The 21205-nt window shown below is 36.5% G+C and overlaps 2 protein-coding genes across 4 annotated transcripts in view; one reads left to right on the top strand and one right to left on the bottom strand.

Moving 5' to 3' along the window:
• Positions 1 to 21205, bottom strand: part of LOC150101239 (transmembrane protein 53-A) — a 205881-nt gene that overhangs the window by 41339 nt on the left and 143337 nt on the right. The window lies entirely within an intron of this gene.
• Positions 1 to 21205, top strand: part of Taf8 (TBP-associated factor 8) — a 78455-nt gene that overhangs the window by 48204 nt on the left and 9046 nt on the right. For all 3 annotated transcript variants that reach the window (XM_090402256.1, XM_090402257.1, XM_090402255.1), the window contains 2 exons: positions 2812 to 2959; positions 14673 to 14783. In XM_090402256.1, the coding sequence (XP_090258382.1) occupies positions 2812 to 2959; positions 14673 to 14783 (259 nt within the window). The remainder of the gene's footprint in view (positions 1 to 2811; positions 2960 to 14672; positions 14784 to 21205) is intronic.

Raw genomic sequence — 21205 nt, 5'->3', positions numbered from 1 at the left:
AGTCAGTTGAATAAATTCGTATGGAGTAAGAGAGAAATTAGTCGGAACACTAAATTAGCTGTATACAAGAGTGATCAAACCAGTTTTAACTTGTGGATCTGAGAGCTGGGTCAGAAGTAAAACACTTGACCAAAGTTTAGAGACCGCAGATATGAGAGTCCTGAGAAAGATTAGAGGCGTGAACAGATGGCATCAATGGCAATATCATATTAAAAACGTGGGTATTAGGAAAGAACTTGACATTGTCAGCATCCAGGAATGTGTTAGCAGAGCTAATCTCAGATGGTATAGGCACTTAAACAGAATGGGCGAGGAAAGATTAGTAAAACAAGTGTTCTCAGGTAAGGTTGACAGGAAAATGACCCAGAGGAAGACCAAGATATAGATGGGTTGATATGGTACAAAGTGCCTTAGACCATAGAAATATAAGATCTGATACATTTTTAAAAATTATGGAGACAACTACCGTGTTTGAGTAAAACTTTAGTTTAATATAACTAAACTCTACATTCGACGTTTCGACCTTTATATCAAGGTCATCTTCTGGAGCATATGCACTATATACAGAGAAAAAGCTACGCTACAATCTGTCTGGTTTGTTAAAGTTACTGACCAACGGTTACAACAATTGTTGGCCTGACCTCTAGTGAAAAAAAATAAAAAAATTAAAAAATAAAAATAGAATATACATCACTGCTAGAGTCCTATTATTGATATTATCTGTTGGTTGTGGAATTACATTGGGCACAACAACAAGTCTGTGTGTGTGTGTATGTATATATATATTTACCATATGATTATACATGTACATTCCAACCAGTTGGTATGGAATGGTTTCTAATACTAGCTAGAAGTTGGCTAGAGTCCTGACTTATGCTGGATCTTATGTATTAGGTAGGCTGAATGTGTGCCATCCAGATTCTTGGAATGTTCGTGCTGCCATTGTTGTTGATATTTGGGTGGTTTATCAAAGGTCGAAACGTCGAATGTAAAGTTTTAGTTATATTAAACTAAAGTTTTATTCCAACACAGTAGTTGTCTCCATAATTTTCACCAATGTACTCGGATCACTGTGCAAGCCTAAAAGAAAGGAATAAGATCTGATAATATTTGAGTCTTGACAGGTAACAGACTGATTTGGAGGAAAATTGTAGATAGGAAGTTAGTAATGATATAAATTTTTCATGTAGTACTATCATATCCTGTACACCCCTTGAGGGTATATAGCAGGAATTTGATGATGATGATGATGGAATGCTATACAAAGCTGATTATATATCAACATGTTTCACGTATTTATTTTTAAGTATCACATGTTGCTATATCTCACTGATGTTTTTTCATCCCAAAGATGTTCAATAGGGTTCTGTACAGGACTTTGGGATTGCCAATTTAGTTCTTCCATCTCCATGTCTTCAGACCAAAGAGTTAGGGCCCTTGCTTTGTGAGCAGGTGCATTATCATGGTCATACAGGAAAGGGCCCATTCCATGCTGTTGCCAAAGTGAGAACGGAATTGTCCGAAATGTTATGGTAGGCATCAACGTTTAAAGATTCAGACACAGAAATGAGGCCCCCTATTTAAACCAATAAAAGAGTCCCAGGCCATTATGCTACTGCCTCTAAATGTAATGGTTGATACAAGACATTCCTGTAAGCATCATTCACCAGGCATTTGACAGGTCCAGGCAAATCAATTGAATTGGCAGATAGTGTACTGCAGTTCATTGCTTCACAGGACTTCTTCCATTGATCCACAGTCCAATGACTGTGCTGTTTGCACCATTCCAGTTGACATCAGGCATTGGCAGGTGTAATCAAGGGCTTGTGAGCTATAGCACAACCCTGAAACCCTAGAGCCAACACCCCCCATTGAATAGTTCTGTTACTGGCATCCATTCCAGAGCTCGTGTGGAAGTCGTTCACGATGGTTGTCAAGGCTGACTGATGATTTACTGTGACAACATGCTTCAGAGTTTACCAGTCCCAATATGCGAGTTTCTTGGGCTGGATGTTTGGGGGAAGGGTTTGATAATCCCATCATATTTCCACTTCACAATAACCTTATTGACAGTAGATGGTCATGTGCAATATAGCAGAAATCTCTCAGATCAAATAGCCAAACTTGTGGTTCCCAGCTATCATACCACATTTGAATGGACTCAACTCTTTTTATCTATTCATCCTGATGGCAAAGAATGTCTACACTGCTAATGCCCATGTGCCTATGCTTATATACCATTGTGTGTGTGTGTGTGTGTGTATCTGCCTCATACAGACAAGGCAACATAGGGGTGTCTGGACACTTTTGGCATCATAGTGCATATCATACAGATAGGATGAATCAACCTGTCACATCAACTCATTTAATAATGGTGATGCCTTCTGATTGAAAACTGCTGTGTTTTAATCCTGTCTAGGATGTGAAGAATTTTTATAAAGGATTTTCAGCTGAGGGTGAGTTAGCCAGTCTCATATGTAGGTTGCAAGATTTTTTTGTCCTACAAAATAGGAAAACTGACCAGAAGAACACATACACAGTGAGTTAACAACCGGCATGATACTCACTTATAATACACTGGCCTCTATAGCCTTCATTGTTTCAACTCTAATTCAAAATCACAACTAACCTGTTAAAGCATGAGTTAGGTTTGTATGAAGCCAGTTTCCTTTCTGTGACAGACCATTGAGCATAACACAAGATAAATGTGTACAAATAATTTGTTTGAATAATTTTTAATGTACTTGGAAGCAAGTTATTGGACATTAAACATTGTAACTGTTTTTATGTTTTGGTATATCATATTTTCAGACTCACAAACAACCAGTAACAGAATATGAAGCCATTAGAGAGAAGGCAGCTAGCCAGAAGAGAGATGTGGAAAGAGCTTTAACAAGATTTGTTGCAAAGACGGGATCTACACAGTCACTTTTTCCTGATGACACTAATCTCTTTCCATGTATGTAGTTCTTAATATCTTTCTTTAAATTTTATCATTTCAGTGTTATTATTATTTTTTTTTTTAACTTCTATTCTCCCCCTCCCATTGAGATAGCAAAAACTAACATAACATATCCAAGAAATTTTTTATCATTGGAATAATTTACATTATATTCATATTAAGCTTAATTTTGATCTAAGAGTTATAATAACTGAATGGTCATTATGAACATATATAGAATAAATGCAGAGAATAAACTCAGTTTGATTTCTTGATTCATTTAGCAATTTTTTGAAGTAATTCATATATCAAGGATATCTTTTTCTCCAGTTTTCATGTTAACTTTATCATCTCTAACTTTTACAGCACTCTTTCCTCCATTTCTGAGCTTTTTCAACAGCCTCCAGAATATTTTGCCACCTTCCTGATATTTATTTTCTATGTTCTTACCAAAGTCTTCCCATGAGTTTTGTTTAGTTAGTTTTACACAGTATTTAGCTTTCTTACATTACTCTTAGTATTCTCTAAGAGCACATGCTGACTTATTTGCCAGGAACTTTTGATTATGCTTTCTTCTTTTCCTTCACTGCCTCTTTAACTTCCTGTGTCCACCATGGAGTCCTGATTTTTCTATCCTTTCAGACAACCTTACCACATGCCTCTCTGGCTAAATCAATCAGTGTTTTCTTCAAGGCTTGCCATTGAATCTCCGAGGTTTGGTTCCTGTTCTCAAACTCTTTCATTTTTTCTTCAATAATCTTTGTGTATTTTAGTCTACAGTTCACATCTGGGAGCTGCTCAACTTTTATTCACTTTGAAACTTTCTTACGTGTGTTATTCTTTTCAATATGAAATTCAACTTTATCCTGCTCAAGACTAAATAGTGGTCACTTCCAATTTCAAATCCTGTATACACTCTGGTGTACTGCACCAGGAAGAAAACATCACCATCAACAATAACATAATCAGTGAGACTTTTCTTATTCCTTGCCTCATCTTTCCATGTGAATTTATGCACATTTTTATGTTGGGACATTGTGTTAGTAATAACCAGTCAATGTCCTGAGCAGAAATCCAACAGGTATTGCCATTACTATTAGCTTTGCTCTTTTCCCAAAATATTTTTTTATGTCTGACAATCATTTAGAACCCCAACAAGGACCATCTTTTCCTTTTTCATTGTGTCAGTTTCTCTAAAGGTTCAAAAATTTCCTCCACTTGTACCTTACCAGAAACTTCTGTGGGACTATAGGCACAAATTAGTCTCAATGTCCAGTTCCCCATTCTCATATTTGCCCACATCGCTCTACTTGATATTATCTGTCATTGAAGAAGATTAGCCTAATATATTTAGTGTTGAATACTATGGCTATTCCTTCTTTTCCTTGATTGCCATTGCCAGAATATAACATTCTGTATTTATTACTCAGAAAGATCTCACCAGTTTTTGTCTTTTTTGTTTCTGTTGATCTGGTACTTATCCAATTCCTCAGCTAGCTCCATTTCTTTGCCATTCAGGATTCTTATGTTGATAGTACCGATCTTGAACTCTGATATTGAGTTGGGGTGTGTTTCAAGATTTGTTCCAGTAGTTGACTTTTCGCTGTTCACCGTGGGGGCCTTGTTTAGCCCGGTGACACTCAGCTGGCTTGAAATTCTGCGTTGTACCATCATTTTATATTGTGGTTTAAGCCAATAAGAATGTAATTTGGTTGGCTATGGAAAATCAGCAGGAATAAATGATATTTGACCAGAAATGCTGAAGTATGATGGTATAAAAGTCTTAAAGTGGCTGCACTTCATAGTGCAGAAGGCCTGGACAGAGGGACGAATTCCTGATGATTGGAGTAGAGCTCTCATAGTACATATATAAAAAGAGAAGTAAAATTGAATATTAGAATTACAGATGCTTTTCATTACTGAGTGTTCCTGGTAAGATTTATGCCAGTATACTTGAGAAACAGTTGAGAAGAATTGTGGAAGAAAAGCTTGGTGAAGAACAAGCTGTATTCAGGCCAAATAGATGCTGTCAGGATCAGATCTTCACTTTATGACAAATAGTTCAAAAATCATGGGAATATAACAAAGATCTGTATTTAAGTTTTGTCTATCTAGAAAAGGCATATCACAAGGTGCCAAGACAGAAGCTATTCAATACGCTATAGTACACCCAGAGATACGAGCCCCTTACACACTTCTGTGCATGGAGAATCCATTCCGATAATAGGGTAATCAATCCGTATTGTGGAATGAGTGTTTATTATTACACGTCAGAAAATTAACTTCTCTTTTATGTTCATTGTTGTTTTTAAAGTGGTAATTATTTTGCTTATATTACAGTTGGAAAATTTTACGTATAAAGCACGTGATTTCACGTGTTGGTGACCAATTCGTGCATTGCTTTATTTCTTTCTCCCCTTCAACATGAATTGACTCTTCTTGGCATCGACCCGACAACAGCTCTAAAGTGTGGGTGTACTATACAGCTATATGGTGTCAGTGGGTCATTATATCAAGCAATACTTAGTCTTTATTTGAGTTGTAAGTCAGCAGTTAGAATTGACGGAAGTACAGGAAGATGGTTTAATGTTAAATCTGGTGTGAGACAAGGATGTACATTATCCCCTCTGTTATTCATTATCTATATGGATCACATTATGAAGGAAAGTGGTATTAAACATGATATCAAAATTGGAGATGTTAATGTCAACTCTTTGCTTTATGCGGACGATATTATACTTTTAAATAAATCTGCTACAGGTCTACAAGATTCCCTGACTAAACTGAATAACTGTTGTAATAGATATGGTATGAAGGTCAGCAATAAAAAGACAAAGACAATGAAAATAGGCAGAATCGTTGCAAATGTCAACTGTGAACGGAGTACCTGTGGAACAAGTAAAACATTTCAGCTACTTAGGCATGATTTTTAGTGAAGATGGTAAATTAAATATTAACAACAGAATTAGCAATAGAACCACGCTACCGGCCAGGACGTATATATACGTCCAAGTTAGCATGGATGCGAAGTGCATATTAGAATTGTAATACCATTGATATTACATTGAAATATATGATGGATACGAAGCATATGAGGACGCGTATTTGATCCATAATGGCCAGTTAGGTGATTAACAAAGCTGGTATGGTAGGAAGTCAATTGAATAAATTCATATGGAATAAGAGAGAAATTAGTCAGAACACTATATTAGCTGTATACAAGACAGTGTTCAAACCAGTTTTAACTTATGGATCTGAGAGCTGGGTCAGAAGTAAAACACTTGACCAAAGAGTAGAGACCGCAGATATGAGAGTCCTGAGAAAGATTTGAGGCATGAACAGATGGCATCAATGGCAATATTAAAAACGAGGATATTAGGAAAGAACTTGACATTGTCGGATCCAGGAATGCATTAGCAGAGCTAATCTCAGGTGGTATGGTCATTTAAACAGAATGGGCGAGTAAAGATTAGCAAAACAAGTGTTCTCAGTCAGGTTGACAGGAAAACGACCCAAGGAAGACCAAGATATAGGTGGATTGATACTGTACAAAGTGCTTTAGACAATAGAAATATAAGATCTGATAATGCTGGAGTCTTGACAAGTAAAAGACTATTTTGGAGGAAAATTGTAGATAGGAAGTTAGTGATTATGTAAATTTTTCATGTAGTACTATCGTATCCTGTACAACCCTTGAGGATACATGGCAGGAATTTGATGATGATGATAAAATCCCAAATTGCTAGCCCATTCTCGTATATCCATGTGCACCTAACATGGTGCACCACGAGAAGGTGAGGATTGGACATTAGGTCAGAAGCCCTGGTCGGTTCTCTGTATTCCTTTAAGCGCTATGTGGAGGTCTCCTCTAAGTTATACAGCTTTGACTCTTAAATACCCCTAAATGCAGAAGTCATATTTCCATGTACAAGTAGACAAAAGGTGTCGCACCTTATTACTAAAATACTCTGGATTAGAGTTGTCCACTTGGTTATCTTATAAATTAAAGATGGCAAAATTATATTCTTGGTTTAATCCTTTATTCAAGCAAACAACTATTTTACCTTCCAGGTGAAATGCCTGCGAGAAGGTAACTCGCAGATTTTAAAAGAGGCATTGTGATGTGATGCCATTTGCAAGCATGTCCATTCAGCAAATTGTTGATAACTTGGGCCATTCCAAGTCAAATTCAGTAATACCACTCTGAGATGGAAGTGCAGGGAGTTAAGTGCGAGTACCACATGTTGCAGATGACCCACCACACTCATTGAATGTAACTTAGGGTATTACGAAGGATAATATATAAAAACCGCCATTTGTCACCCAGCATGTCGAATGAAACATGAATCTACACAAAAACATTTAGAATCGAGGCTTGCAACAGTGTCTCCATGGCAGGACTGCAATATGCATTGCCCTAACCAACATGTAGCATCATCTTGGGTAGTGCAAAGAGTATGTACATATGGACATGGAAGCTTGGAAAGCTGAGTTATAGAGCGATGAATCATGCTACACCCTGTAACGAGCAAATGGACTGGTATGGCAGATGCTTTGTAAATGTCTCTTAGCATAGTGTGTAACTCCAATGAAATTCAGAGGTAGCAACATGATGTATTCTCCTGTTTTTCCTAGTTTCGCCTTGAATTTCTGTTTGTGGTGCCTCAAACATTGAACTCTGAGAGGTATCTTACGCTGTGGTATTGCTATGGAACTGACCATTGTCTCTTTCAGCAAGACAATGCACAGTGTCATAAAGCTACTGCTGTCTGCATGGTTTGTGGACATGAACATCACCATACTTGGTTGATTGACCTCCACAGCACCCTGATCTCAACCCTATTCAGCATCTATGGGATAACTTGATCATCGGGTTAAGTCGAGGGATGCCTGCTGTCTCTTAGCATAGTGTGTAACTCCAATGAAATTCAGAGGTAGCAGCATGATGTATTCTCATGTTTTTCCTAGTTTCGCCTTGAACTTCTGTTTGTGGTGCCGCAAACATTGAACTCTGAGAGGTATCTGAACATTCTGGACAATGAAATACCTCTTACTTTGTGGTGTTGCTATGGAACTGACCATTGTCTCTTTCAGCAAGACAATGCACAGTGTCATAAAGCTACTGCTGACTGCATGGTTTGTGGACATGAACATCATCATACTTGGTTGATTTACCTCCACAGCGCCCTGATCTCAACCCTATTGAGCATCTATGGGATAACTTGATCATCGGGTTAAGTCAAGGGATGCCTGCCCAACAATGGTACAGGTCCTATTACATGCCTATAGGAAGAAAAGTTCAAAATTCCCATTGATCACTGTCGTATAATTGTGGAAAGTATGCCCCATAAGATTGTTGCAGTAATTATAATGAAAGGAGATCCTATATCTTAAAGTGGGTGCTATTGCTGTTATTTACCTCACACTGTGGTGTCCATTGACTTCTTTCCAGGCATTGTTGTATTTCCTTGTGTAAGAACCAGTGAAAGGGATATCTCATTAAAAAAAAAAAAAAAAGAAAGAAAGAAATTCGCGTGTAAAAACATGAGACAAGTATAAAGAAGACATGAGATTGTCTCCAACATAGAAGAGGCTATTATACTGATATTTTTATGAGTTATTATAGTATTGGTCAAATTTCAGAATTTGTTCTCAGATGATCAAAACTTGTTAACTGGGAGGAGAGCTGCCTATAAGAAATACAGAGTGATCCAACTGAGCCTTCAGACTTGTTATATAGCTTTCCTATCTTCCTGTAGTGTGCTGCATTACTGGATTTCCATCTCAATGCTGGATAAATGAGAATGGATTGGCAATTTGGAATTTAGGCAAGGTAATTATATCTTGTATGTATAATACTCAGATATCATGCCAGCTGGGGGCATCACCTCATTATAAATCTTCCTCCTTTTTGTTTTTATCAGGGAACCAGAACTGAAATTAAGCTCGTTTGGTGTTCAAGTATTGATGGAGAAACATGGAGTTGGAAGGAATTAGAGTACTATTAGTGATATAATTGGTATTACTAAGACCTAAGAAGACCTAGAAAGGTAGGAGTAGGTATGGGGCATTCAACACTAAACATTAAGATAAACTTCTTAAATGAGGGGGGGGTGCATGTTTCCTACTAGAGCCTCTGGAAGTTCTAGAAATAAAGAAATATATGAATTTTTTGAGTCATTCGGGAGTGAGAGAGGGCACGTGATATAAAGAAAAATCTTGCTTTCTTTGGAGACTTGAAAGCAGGGCAGGAAATTAATTGCAGATTTGGAGAAAAGATCAGAACTAACAATAACAGAATAATAAAGTAAGAACAACAACAACAAATAAACCAACTGTTCTGTTTGGGCATGGACTACTCATTATTGACACTATGTTCAAGCATGAATGCTCACAAACTGATAGAGCGTGCAACACATGTACACACATGCACAAAACAAGAAATATCTTACTGATTTTGTTTCTTTAATAGTGATGCCTTCAGATTGATACAAGAATGTATAGATTTTTTTTTAAAAATAAAATGAACATTCCCTAGTAAGGAACACAATTAAAATGATTATCATAACCAGGTGACTTAGAAAGGTTCATTTGGTTTATTACATCTCTTAATATGTCTCTTCAATTATGTTTTCCAGTCTTCCCACTGGAGAAGTATCTAGTAATATCTCTTGAAATTTTTTTAATCTTTCGAATTGTTCTAGTTTCAATGTTATTTCTATATTTCATTTTTAGTGATTTTGGGGTGTTTTTGGTAATTCTCTTGCTGTCATTCTTTTTATTGGCTTCTTCATACATTTTTGCTTTTTCTTGTAACCAGGCATTTTTGGCAGATCTGCATAGTCTATCTATTTTGTTTTTCAGTTCTTTTATAAGGTTGCTTATTTTCCTCTGTATTTACTCTGTTCAAAGTATTTTTTGCAGCTCTTTTTAAGTTTCCAAAATTTCTGTGGATATCCACTCATTATTTGCTATAATTGTTGTACTAAGTGCTTTTCTTGCAGCATTTTCCATAACTACAAGAAAAACGCCTGGTAATTTATTTTCTACATTGTCAAAAGTTATTTTCCTTAACTCTATTTCTATTGTTACTGTAGTTTTTTGTATAGTTATGTCTTTTAGTTTTTATGCTAGTTTGAGAAAAAGTGAAAGATATACCTATACTATAGCATAGCATAGGTATAAATATAAACCTACAGGAAGAAGAGACTGCAGACGTCCAAGATTAAGATGGAAAGATCAGCTTCATACCTTACAGGGTGCACCATGAGAAGGTGAGGATTTACAATCTTCACTAAAAATCGTGCCTAAGTAGCTGAAATGTTTTACTTGTTCCACAGGTTCTCCATTGACAACACAGTTGGCATTTTCAATGATTCTACCTATTTTCATTGTCGTTGTCTTTTTATTGCTGACCTTCATACCATATCTATTAGGTCAGAAGCCATAGTTGGTTCTCTGCATTCCACATTGTTTTATGGGTTTATTCTGATTCTCCCTTCCCCAAATATAAAAATTTAAAAGACAGATTGAAAACATATCATGTATATCCACTTTTAACTTTATGGATAAAGAATTAATTTTTTTATACACAAAAAGCACTATTCTCTGTTTTCTCAGTTACTCATGCAAACATGAAATATTAATTTTTCTTTAATTTTGAGTTTTGGAGAACATACTAGCTTATGTAGCTTTCCATCAGTTATGGAATCTATATATGCAGGTATTCATAAATGTTCATTTTCAGTAATGTTTATAAACTGCAAAACTCTTGTTCTATTAAAAGCTACTTTTGGATGGATTGTGTTTACCATATAGTCATATAAATATTGTCCTGTATGTTTGAATGAGCAGTAACTGAAAGTCCAGGTTTGGTCTGTTTCTAAGGCAAATTGTTCTTAGAGCTTGGTTATCTGAAGAATGCTTTGAGAATTATGGTATCATGGAGTCAAATCAGACATGTCATCCATTTATCTTAACCAGACTGGGTTTTAGTATTTTCTTTTTCCCCGCTCTCTGTGTGTGTGCACGTGCGTGCTGGATTTGGTTATATATTACAATAGAGAAGAAATTGCTTGCATAGAATAGTTATATCCTGTATTCAAACCTCATCTGCAATGGAAGTGCTAGGATTTTTATTTCTGTAAACAATCTATATGGAAATACATACACTTAACATTAGGCATAATGTCCTCATGCCCTTAGTTTCTTTAACTAATGCAATCATGTTTATATCTATATTTTACTTTAATGTAATCAAACTGATTTTGATGATGATATGTAAATATCATCATCATCAAATTCCTGATATGTACCCTCAAGGGGTGTACAGGATATGATAGTACTACATGAAAAATTTACATAATTACTAACTTCCTATCTACAATTTTCCTCCAAATCAGTCTATTACTCGTCAAGACTCCAATATTATCATTATCAGATCTTATATTTCTATCGTCTAAGGCACATTGTACCGTATCAATCCACCTATATCTTGGTCTTCCTCTGGGTCATTTTGCTGCCAACCTGGCAGCAAAATGACCCAGAGGAAGTGACTACACCACCTGAGATTAGCTCTGCTAACGCATTCCTGGATGCTGACAATGTCAAGTTCTTTCCTAATATCCTCGTTTTTAATATGACACTGCCATTAATGCCATCTGTTAACGCGTATAATCTTTCTCAGGACTCTCATATCTGCAGTCTCTAGTCTTTGGTGAAGTGTTTTACTTCTGACCCAGCTCTCAGATCCATAAGTTAAAACTGGTTTGAACACTGTCTTGTATACAGCTAATTTAGTGTTCCAACTAATTTCTCTCTTATTTCATATGAATTTATTCAATTGACTTCTTACCATACCAGCTTCATTGATTCTGTTGTCTATTTCCATATTTAATTTACAATCTTCACTAAAAATCGTGTCTAAGTAGCTGAAATGTTTTACTTGTTCCACAGGTTCTCCATTGACAACACAGTTGGCATTTTCAATGATTCTACCTATTTTCATTGTCGTTGTCTTTTCATTGCTGACCTTCATACCATATCTATTACAACTATTCAATTTAGTCAGAGTATCTTGCAGGCTTGTAGCAGATTTATTTAGAAGTATAACATCATCCGCATAAAGCAAAGAGCTGACATTAACATCTCCAATTTTGATATCATGTTTGATACCACTTTCCTTCATAATGTGATCCATATAGATAATGAATAACAAAGGGGATATGTACATTCTTGTCTCACACAAGATTTAACATTAAACCATCTTCCTGTACTTCCTTCAATTCTAACTACTGACTTACAACTCATATAAAGACTAAGTATTGCTTGATATAATGCCCCATTGACACCATATAACTGTAGCATATTGAATAGCTTCTCTCTTGACACCTTGTCATATGCCTTTTCCAAATCGACAAAACTTAAATACAGATCTCTGTTATGTTCCCATGCTTTCTCGACTATTTGTCGTAAAGTGAAGATCTGATCCTGACAGCCTCTATTTGGCCTGAATCCAGCTTGTTCTTCACCAAGCTTTTCTTCCATAATTCTTCTCAACCGTTTCTCAAGTATACTTGCATTGATCTTGCCAGGAACACTCAGTAGGGAAATGCCTCTGTAATTCTCACATTCAGTTTTATTTCCCTTTTTATATATAGGTACTATGAGAGCTCTACTCCAATCATTGGGAATTCGTCCCTCTGTCCAGGCTTTCTGAACTATGCAGTGCAATAAAAAGATAAATAGGCAGCAATAAAAAGACAAAGACAATGAAAATAGGCAGAATCGTTGCAAATGTCAACTGTGAACGGAGTACCTGTGGAACAAGTAAAACATTTCAGCTACTTAGGCATGATTTTTAGTGAAGATGGTAAATTAAATATTAACAACAGAATTAGCAATAGAACCATGCTACCGGCCAGGACGTATATATACGTCCAAGTTAGCATGGATGCGAAGTGCATATTAGAATTGTAATACCATTGATATTACATTGAAATATATGATGGATACGAAGCATATGAGGACGCGTATTTGATCCATAATGGCCAGTTAGGTGGTTAACAAAGCTGGTATGGTATGGTAGGAAGTCAATTGAATAAATTCATATGGAATAAGAGAGAAATTAGTCGGAACACTATATTAGCTGTGTACAAGACAGTGTTCAAACCAGTTTTAACTTATGGATCTGAGAGCTGGGTCAGAAGTAAAACACTTGACCAAAGAGTAGAGACCGCAGATATGAGAGTCCTGAGAAAGATTAGTGGCATGAACAGATGGCATCAATGGCAATATCATATTAAAAACGAGAATATTAGGAAAGAACTTGACATTGTCGGATCCAGGAATGCATTAGCAGAGCTAAAATCAGGTGGTATGGTCATTTAAACAGAATGGGCGAGTAAAGATTAGCAAAACAAGTGTTCTCAGTCAGGTTGACAGGAAAACGACCCAAGGAAGACCAAGATATAGGTGGATTGATACGGTACAAAGTGCCTTAGACGATAAAAATATAAGATCTGATAATGTTGGAGCCTTGACAAGTAACAGACTGATTTGGAGGAAAATTGTAGATAAAAAGTTAATAATGATGTAATTTTTTTCATGTAGTACTATCATATCCTGTACACCCTTTGAGGGTACATGGCAGGAATTTGATGATGATGATGACAAATGAATCTAGAAAAGTATTTCTCTGAATTGGACATTAATATTGAGTGGATAAGATACTCATTCAATATCAACAAATCTATGCCAAAGGGTCTATCGTCAATGGAAGAAGAACGTCTTTTAGAACTAGCTTCTGATGGTTTCCTAAAAAATAAATACAACGAGAATACGTTATCATTTTGGCTACAAATACAGAATGAATTTCCTGTATTAACAGATAAAGCTCTAAATTTAATTTTTCTATTTCGAAGTTCATATCTGTGCAAAGTTGGATTGTCGACCCTTGTAGATATTAAGACGAAGAAGAGGAATCGCATTATAGATGTTGAACCGCATCTGAGATTGAAATTAACAACTATAGAGCCAAATTTTGCTGAAATGTTATCTCACCATAAGCAATTTCACTCTTCTCATTGATGAGAAATTATTTAAATTAAATAAAAATTTATAGTATCCTTATAAAATTTGTTCTATTAAAAATAAATCATATTTTTTTGTTTACATGCACATCTAAATTCAAAGAAAATAGACATTTACAACGAAATATATTTTATATATTTATTATTATTTTGATAAGGGGGTACTTCGTAATAATGAAAATTTAAGAAGCGATATGCAGAAGTCTGAAGTTTGAAAAACACCGGTGTAGATAATGGCAGTAGTTGTGGTTCACTGATGTAGATGATGAATTTGAGTAGTGGAGATGGAGAGCTGTAGGTGCCCTCCCTCGATGAGTCTTTGGACTCCTTGGAGGTGTCACGTAATAATAATAATTTTGTTATTGGTAGTAATTCTGCCAGACATGCTGTGCTCTGTAATCTAGTGTATCCTTCTTCCAACTGTCACAGAAATACTTTGGCTGTATGTATTAAAACTATCTTACCTAACCATTAATCTCTGATGTAGTTATTTAACCTTGATTTATTGACCCTGCACATTAAGAGAGAGAGAGAGAGAGATAAGTAGTGAAACATTTAGTGTATTTTAAAATAATGAAGGAATCAAATAATCCAAACCAGATTCATTTCTTCAATAAAAGTTAATTTTTTTTTTTCTCAAGTGATAGCATGTAAACCAACTTCCAGTCCTTTTTTACTTGCCTTGATGCCAAAAGACCAAGCTTTTGAGCAAGAAGAAGATAGTAATAAGAATCACTCAAAATGCAAAACAAGTAAGTTATTGATATATATCTTTAATTTTAGTAAGGTTTGTTTAAATGCATTATTCTTATTATGATTAGCTTAAGTTCAGTTCTGGTTGGTAGGATAGCTTAATTCTGTATAAAGAGTAAGATGAAATGAGAATGTATAAGCTGCTCTTTGGAGACATTAGATTATTCTGAATTTAGAAGCCTTTCATCCAATTAAAAAAATAAAATGAAATGAAATGAAAAAAGAAATTTTAGAAGTTGGGTAAGATAAATATCGCTAAGGATGATGCAAGTTTATTAATATATTAGTTAGATACACCACATCGGCAAAAGTGTCTGGACAGTAACTGTTTGTGTTTCCTGTCGCTATAGCATTGCTGTCAATATGAGGTCAGGCCTCCTTTTGCTGCTGTTACAGCTATTACCCTTTACGGTAAACTGCTACTGGAATTTGTTTCCATTCCTTCTGTAGTATGGCTAACAGCTGGGCGAGTAGGTCTGGCATGAAACCTTGCTCTAGCTCATTCCAAACATATTCAGGTTGGTGCTTTGGACTAGCCAGTTTAGTTCCTCCACGTCTTCAAACCATGGAGCTAGTGCTCTAGCTTTGTGAGCAGGTACATTATTGTGCTGATACAGGAAAGGTCCTATTCAAACTGTTGCCACAATGAGAGGAACAGAATTGTCCAAAATGTTATGGTAGGCATAGACTTTAATGATCCAGACAGAAATCAGGGACCTGGTCCAAACCAGTAAAAAAAAGAAAGCATTCAACATTATGTTACTGCCAACACATGACATTCCTGTAAGTGTTGTTCACCAGGTCCAAACACATCCCACAAGTTGCCAGATCATGTACCACAATTCATTGCCCCACAGGACCTCTTCCATTGATCCACAGTGCAATGATGGTGACACTGAGCATTAGCAGGTGTAATCAAGGACTTGTGAGTCATAGCATGACCATGAAACCCAAGGGCAAACAGTTCTGTCACTGGCATCCATTCCAGACCTTACGCAATGGTTGCTAAGACTGACTTATGATTTACTGTGACAACACATTTGAGAGTTCATCAGTCCTGACTTCTCAGTTTCTTGAGCCGGTTCAGGGTAGGGATTTGGTGGTTCCATCACATTTGCACGTCACAATAACCTCGCTGATAGTAGACTGGGACACATGCAATGTGGCAGAAATCTCTCAGACCGAACTTGTGGACTCCAACTAATGTTCAAATGGACTCAACTCCTCTGTCAATTCATCCTGATGGCAAAAAATGTCTATGCTACTAATGCCTACATTGTGTACATACAGGCAAGGCAACATAGAGCTATGTCAGTTTCTGGACACTTTTGGCAACATAGTGTATGATAATATTTCTCTTATGATAATATTTCTCTGAGATTACAAATAGGTTATTGACACACTTATGCATCAGGATTGGGTTGGGCTTTGTGTGTTTATGGCACAGGGAATGAGAGAGAGATTACACCTGTATAGTGTGACCACTGGTTACCGAACGAACAGGGTTGGCAGTTTGTACTTAGCTGACCAAATTGTACTCTCTCTGAGCTTAAATCAGAAATACATATGATGGCCGCAGTGTCACTAGGTTAAACAAGAAGAGGCTAAGAAAAATTGTCGAAGAGAAACTTGGAAAAGAGCAAACTGAGTTCAGGCCAAACAGGGGTTAAAAATCACAGGAATATAACAATGATCTGTACTTAATAAGTTTTGTAATTTGAAAAAGGCATGCAACAAGATGCCCAGAGGGGGAAAAAATCTACAATGTAGGCAGCACCTGATTATACAGAATATCAAGGTACTGATATGTGGAAACTACCAGTGGTCCCAATCCAAACCAGCTGAATGCATCCCCACACAATTACTCCACCACCAAACTTTACTGTGGGTACAACACACTGTTGTAACAAGTGTTCACCAGGCTGCCTCCTCAACCACAACCTGCCATCAGACTGGAAACAGATGAACCTTGATTCATCACTCCAGAGTACTGTTTCCCACTAGTCAATTGTCCATTTTACATGCTCCTTCCATAGGCCACATGAGCCGTCTTGTTCATTGCTGTGATGTTTGGGTGCCACTGCTCTTCTGTGGAAACCCAGTAAATTGAGTTCTTTTTTTTTGTACAGTATTAGTGCTCACCATGGTGTTACTTGCACTCTGGAACTCATCATGGATGGTTTGTGCCGATTGTAGCTGGATTTTGCATGCCACCTGTTTTAACATTCTCCTGTCCCTGTCAGTCATTTTCAGCAGCAGCCCTAGGTGTTTTCCTGCACCAGGGATGCCAGAACGTCTCCATTTGTTGATCACATCACCAGCCATTAATTTTGGATGCACCAGTTGAGTAGCAATGTGACAGCTCACAATGACACCTCTTGTAAAGTCACTGAGTTAACATTGTGTTGCCATACCATCTGTACAGAGTCTCCATAGCTCAGTTGAGTATAGACCAGCGTTTCCCAGATTTTTTCTACGACGGAACACTTCACAAATCCTGAAATTTTCACGGAACACCTTGGTTTTGTTCATCATCATCATCATCATCAAATTCGTGCCATGTACCCTCAAGGGGTGTACAGATATGATAGTACTACATGAAAAAAATTACATCATTATTAATTTCCTATCTACAATTTTCCTCCAAATCAGTCTGTTACTTGTCAAGACTCCAACATTATCAGAGCTTATATTTCTATCATCTAAAGCACTTTGTACCATATCAATCCACCTATATCTTGGTCTTCCTCTGGGTCATTTTGCTGCCAACCTGGCAGAGAACACTTGTTTTGCTAATCTTTCCTCGCCCATTCTGTTTAAGTGACTATACCACCTGAGATTAGCTCTGCTAATGCATTCCTGGATGCTGACAATGTCAAGTTCTTTCCTAATATCCTCGTTTTTAATATGACACTGCCATTGATGCCATCTGTTAACGCCTATAATCTTTCTCAGGACTCTCATATCTGTGGTCTCTAGTCTTTGGTCAAGTGTTTTACTTCTGACCCAGCTCTCAGATCCATAAGTTAAAACTGGTTTGAACACTGTCTTGTACACAGCTAATTTAGTGTTCCGACTAATTTCTCTCTTATTCCATATAAATTTATTCAATTGACTTCCCACCATACTAGCTTTGCTGATTCTGTTGTCTATTTCTATATTTAATTTACCATCTTCACTAAAAATTGTGCCTAAATAGCTGAAATGTTTTACTTGTTCTACAGGTTCTCCATTCACAACACAGTTGACATTTTCAATGATTCTGCCTGTTTTCATTGTCTTTGTCTTTTTATTGCAGACCTTCATACCATATCTATCACAACAGCTATTCAATTTAGTCAGAGAATCTTGCAGACTTGTAGCGGATTTATTTAGACGTATAACATCATCCGCATAAAGCAAAGAGCTGACATTAACATCTCCAATTCTGATATCATGTTAAATACCACTTTCCTTCATAATGTGATCCATATAGATAATGAATAACAGAGGGGATAATGTACATCCCTGTCTCACACCAGATTTAACATTAAACCATCTTCCTGTACTTCCTTCAATTCTAACTGCCGATTTACAACTCAAATAAAGACCAAGTATTGCTTGATATAATGCCCCATTGACACCATATAACTGTAGCGTATTAAATAGCTTCTCTCTTGGCACCTTGTCATATGCCTTTTCCAAATCAACAAAACTTAAATACAGATCTTTGTTATATTTCTATGCTTTCTCGACCATTTGTCGTAAAGTGAAGATCTGATCCTGACAGCCTCTATTTGGCCTGAATCCAGCTTGTTCTTCACCAAGCTTTTCTTCGACAATTCTTCTCAACCGTTTCTCAAGTATACTTGCATAGATCTTGCCAGGAACATTCAGTAAGGAAATACCACTGTAATTCTCACATTCAGTTTTATTTCCTTTTTTATATGTGGGTACTATGAGAGCTCTACTCCAATCATCGGGAATTCGTCCCTCTGTCCAGGCTTTCTGAACTATGCAGTGCAGCCACTGTAAGACTCTTATACCACCATACTTCAGCATTTCTGGTCGAATATCATCTACTCCTGCTGCCTTTCCACATTTCAAGCCTTTGATGGCTTTTTCTACTTCAAGTATGGATATGTATTCCTGACTGCATGTCTGGTCAGTGTTTTTTACCACTGTGCTGTCATCACTACTTGTTTCATTTAGCAGTTTTTCAAAGTAATTACTCCATACTTCAAGGATATCTTTTTCTCCCGTTTTCATGTCACCTTTATCATCTCTAATTCCTTTTACAGCATTCTTTCCTCCATACTTAAGCTTCTTCAACAACCTCCAGAATATTTTGCCACCTTCTTGATATTTATTTTCTGTCTTCTTGCCAAAGTCCTCCCATGAGTTTTGTTTAGCTAGTTTTACACAGTGTTTAGCATTCTTGCATTTGTCTCTATATTCTCTAAGAGCACAAGCTGACTTATTTGACAGGAACTTTTGGTATGCTTTCTTCTTTTCCTTCACTGCCTCTTTAACTTCCTGTGTCCACCAGGGAGTTCTGAATTTCTTATCCTTACAGACAACCTTACCACGTGCCTCTCTGATTGATTGACAATCTGAAAACATTGATTGATTCTGGCAGAATCAATCAATGTTTTCTTCAGAATTTGCCACTGAATCTCCAAGGTTTGATTCCTGTTCTCAAACTCTTTCATTTTTTCTTCAATAATCTTTGTGTATTTTTGTCTACAGCCCACATCTGAGAGCTGCTCAACTTTTATTCGCTTTAAAACTTTCTTACATGTTATTCTTTTCAATATGAAATTCAATTTTATCCTGCTCAAGACTAAATAGTGATCACTTCCAATTTCAAATCCTCTGTACACTCTGGTGTCCTGCACCAGGGAGAAAACATCACTATCAACAATAACATAGTCAATGAGACTTTTCTTATTCCTAGTCTCTTCTCTCCATGTGAATTTGTGCACATTTTTATTTTGGAACATTTTATTTTATTGGCTCTTTATATTTAAGTAACTTAATGGTTGCATCTTTTTGACAACTCGTATAACAGAGTATATAAGTTCTTTTTGCTATACCCTTTGGTATCTATTTGGTCTAGCTACTCACTGATGAAGCCTCAAAAAAGGCTGAAACCGGTCTGGGTAGTGACTCCCACCATAATGTAATAACAGCATACATTTCCTAGGAAATGTGTTTTTACATTATGGAAAATACCAAGAATAGCAATCAGAACTTCACCACCTTTGCTGCGAGTTGCCCGAGATTGTACTACGTACTAGGACTATTTGCATTAGCTCACGCTAGTAATCACCAATATTTTTATAGTTTACTGTATTCGGCATGAAACTCTCTGATTCCAATCTTTGAGTTTCTTCTTCGGTTTTAAAACAATGTGGGATTAAAAGCCCCTTAATTTAAATTACATTTAATCAGTTATCAGTCACTGGGCTAATGAAATCTTGTGGTTTCCTTAGGCCAACATCATTAAATTAATTTGTGCTGATTTTCATTGACATATCCCATTCTGATCACCAGAAATTTATAATATTATTATAAGTACTTACGAGTGAATGCAGACTTTTTCTCCTGTGTGCTGGTAGTTTTCCCCTCCTTTTGTACATCCTGGAGGTGGATGAATCACTATCTGTTGCATCACAAACTTCAATAAGACATTTCTTAACACCAAAATTAAACAAAATCCCTTGTCTCTTATTCATATTAAAATTTAAATCTGTAGGCCTATTACTTTTAAAAAATCACGGTACTACGGTTTTGAAACAAGCACTTTCACCCTACAATACGAACTTGCGAAGGAAAAATTCAGTATTACTAGATTTGAGAACCGGATACAGACTAGCTTGATCTTAAATTTTAGTGGAAAAATTTTCTTTATACTTCCTTGCTGATTGGTCACTAACATTTGCAACACAGATGTTATTTCATTCAGTTTTGAGGACAGAGAATATGCCGCCCATTGTTGTAATCGGCTTGCAGGCAATTTTTACGATCAGTTATAAACAGTGGTATTCCCTTTCCCGAATGTTAAAAGATTTCGATGTGTGAAAATTAACGATAATTCATGAATATTTCCATGTTTAAAAATATGTGGCATGGTCACTGACATTTGCAACACAGATGTTATTTCATTCAGATTTGAGAACAGGGAATACGCCGCCCACTGTTGTAATCGGCTTGCAGGCAATTTTTTATGACCAGTCATAAACAGTGGTATTCCTTTTCCTGAATTACTTCCATGTTTAAAAATACAGGGCTTGATCACTGACATCACAGAACACAATTTGGGAAACCCTGGTATAGACAAAGCCCTTTGGTTGGAAAGACCTGGGTTCGATTCCCATCCATGACATGAGGAACCTTTATCTTGTCTCTTTCAACTAAAGGTGAGTTAACTGGTCTCATA

This window comes from Typopeltis vanoorti, chromosome 12 (genome assembly GCF_054136105.1).
Source record: "Typopeltis vanoorti isolate ZY-2024b chromosome 12, IOZ_Tvanoo_1.0, whole genome shotgun sequence".
Classification (NCBI taxonomy): domain Eukaryota; kingdom Metazoa; phylum Arthropoda; class Arachnida; order Uropygi; family Thelyphonidae; genus Typopeltis; species Typopeltis vanoorti.
The sequence above is the reverse complement of the archived record's forward strand: the minus strand, read 5'-3'. Positions and strand labels throughout refer to the sequence as shown.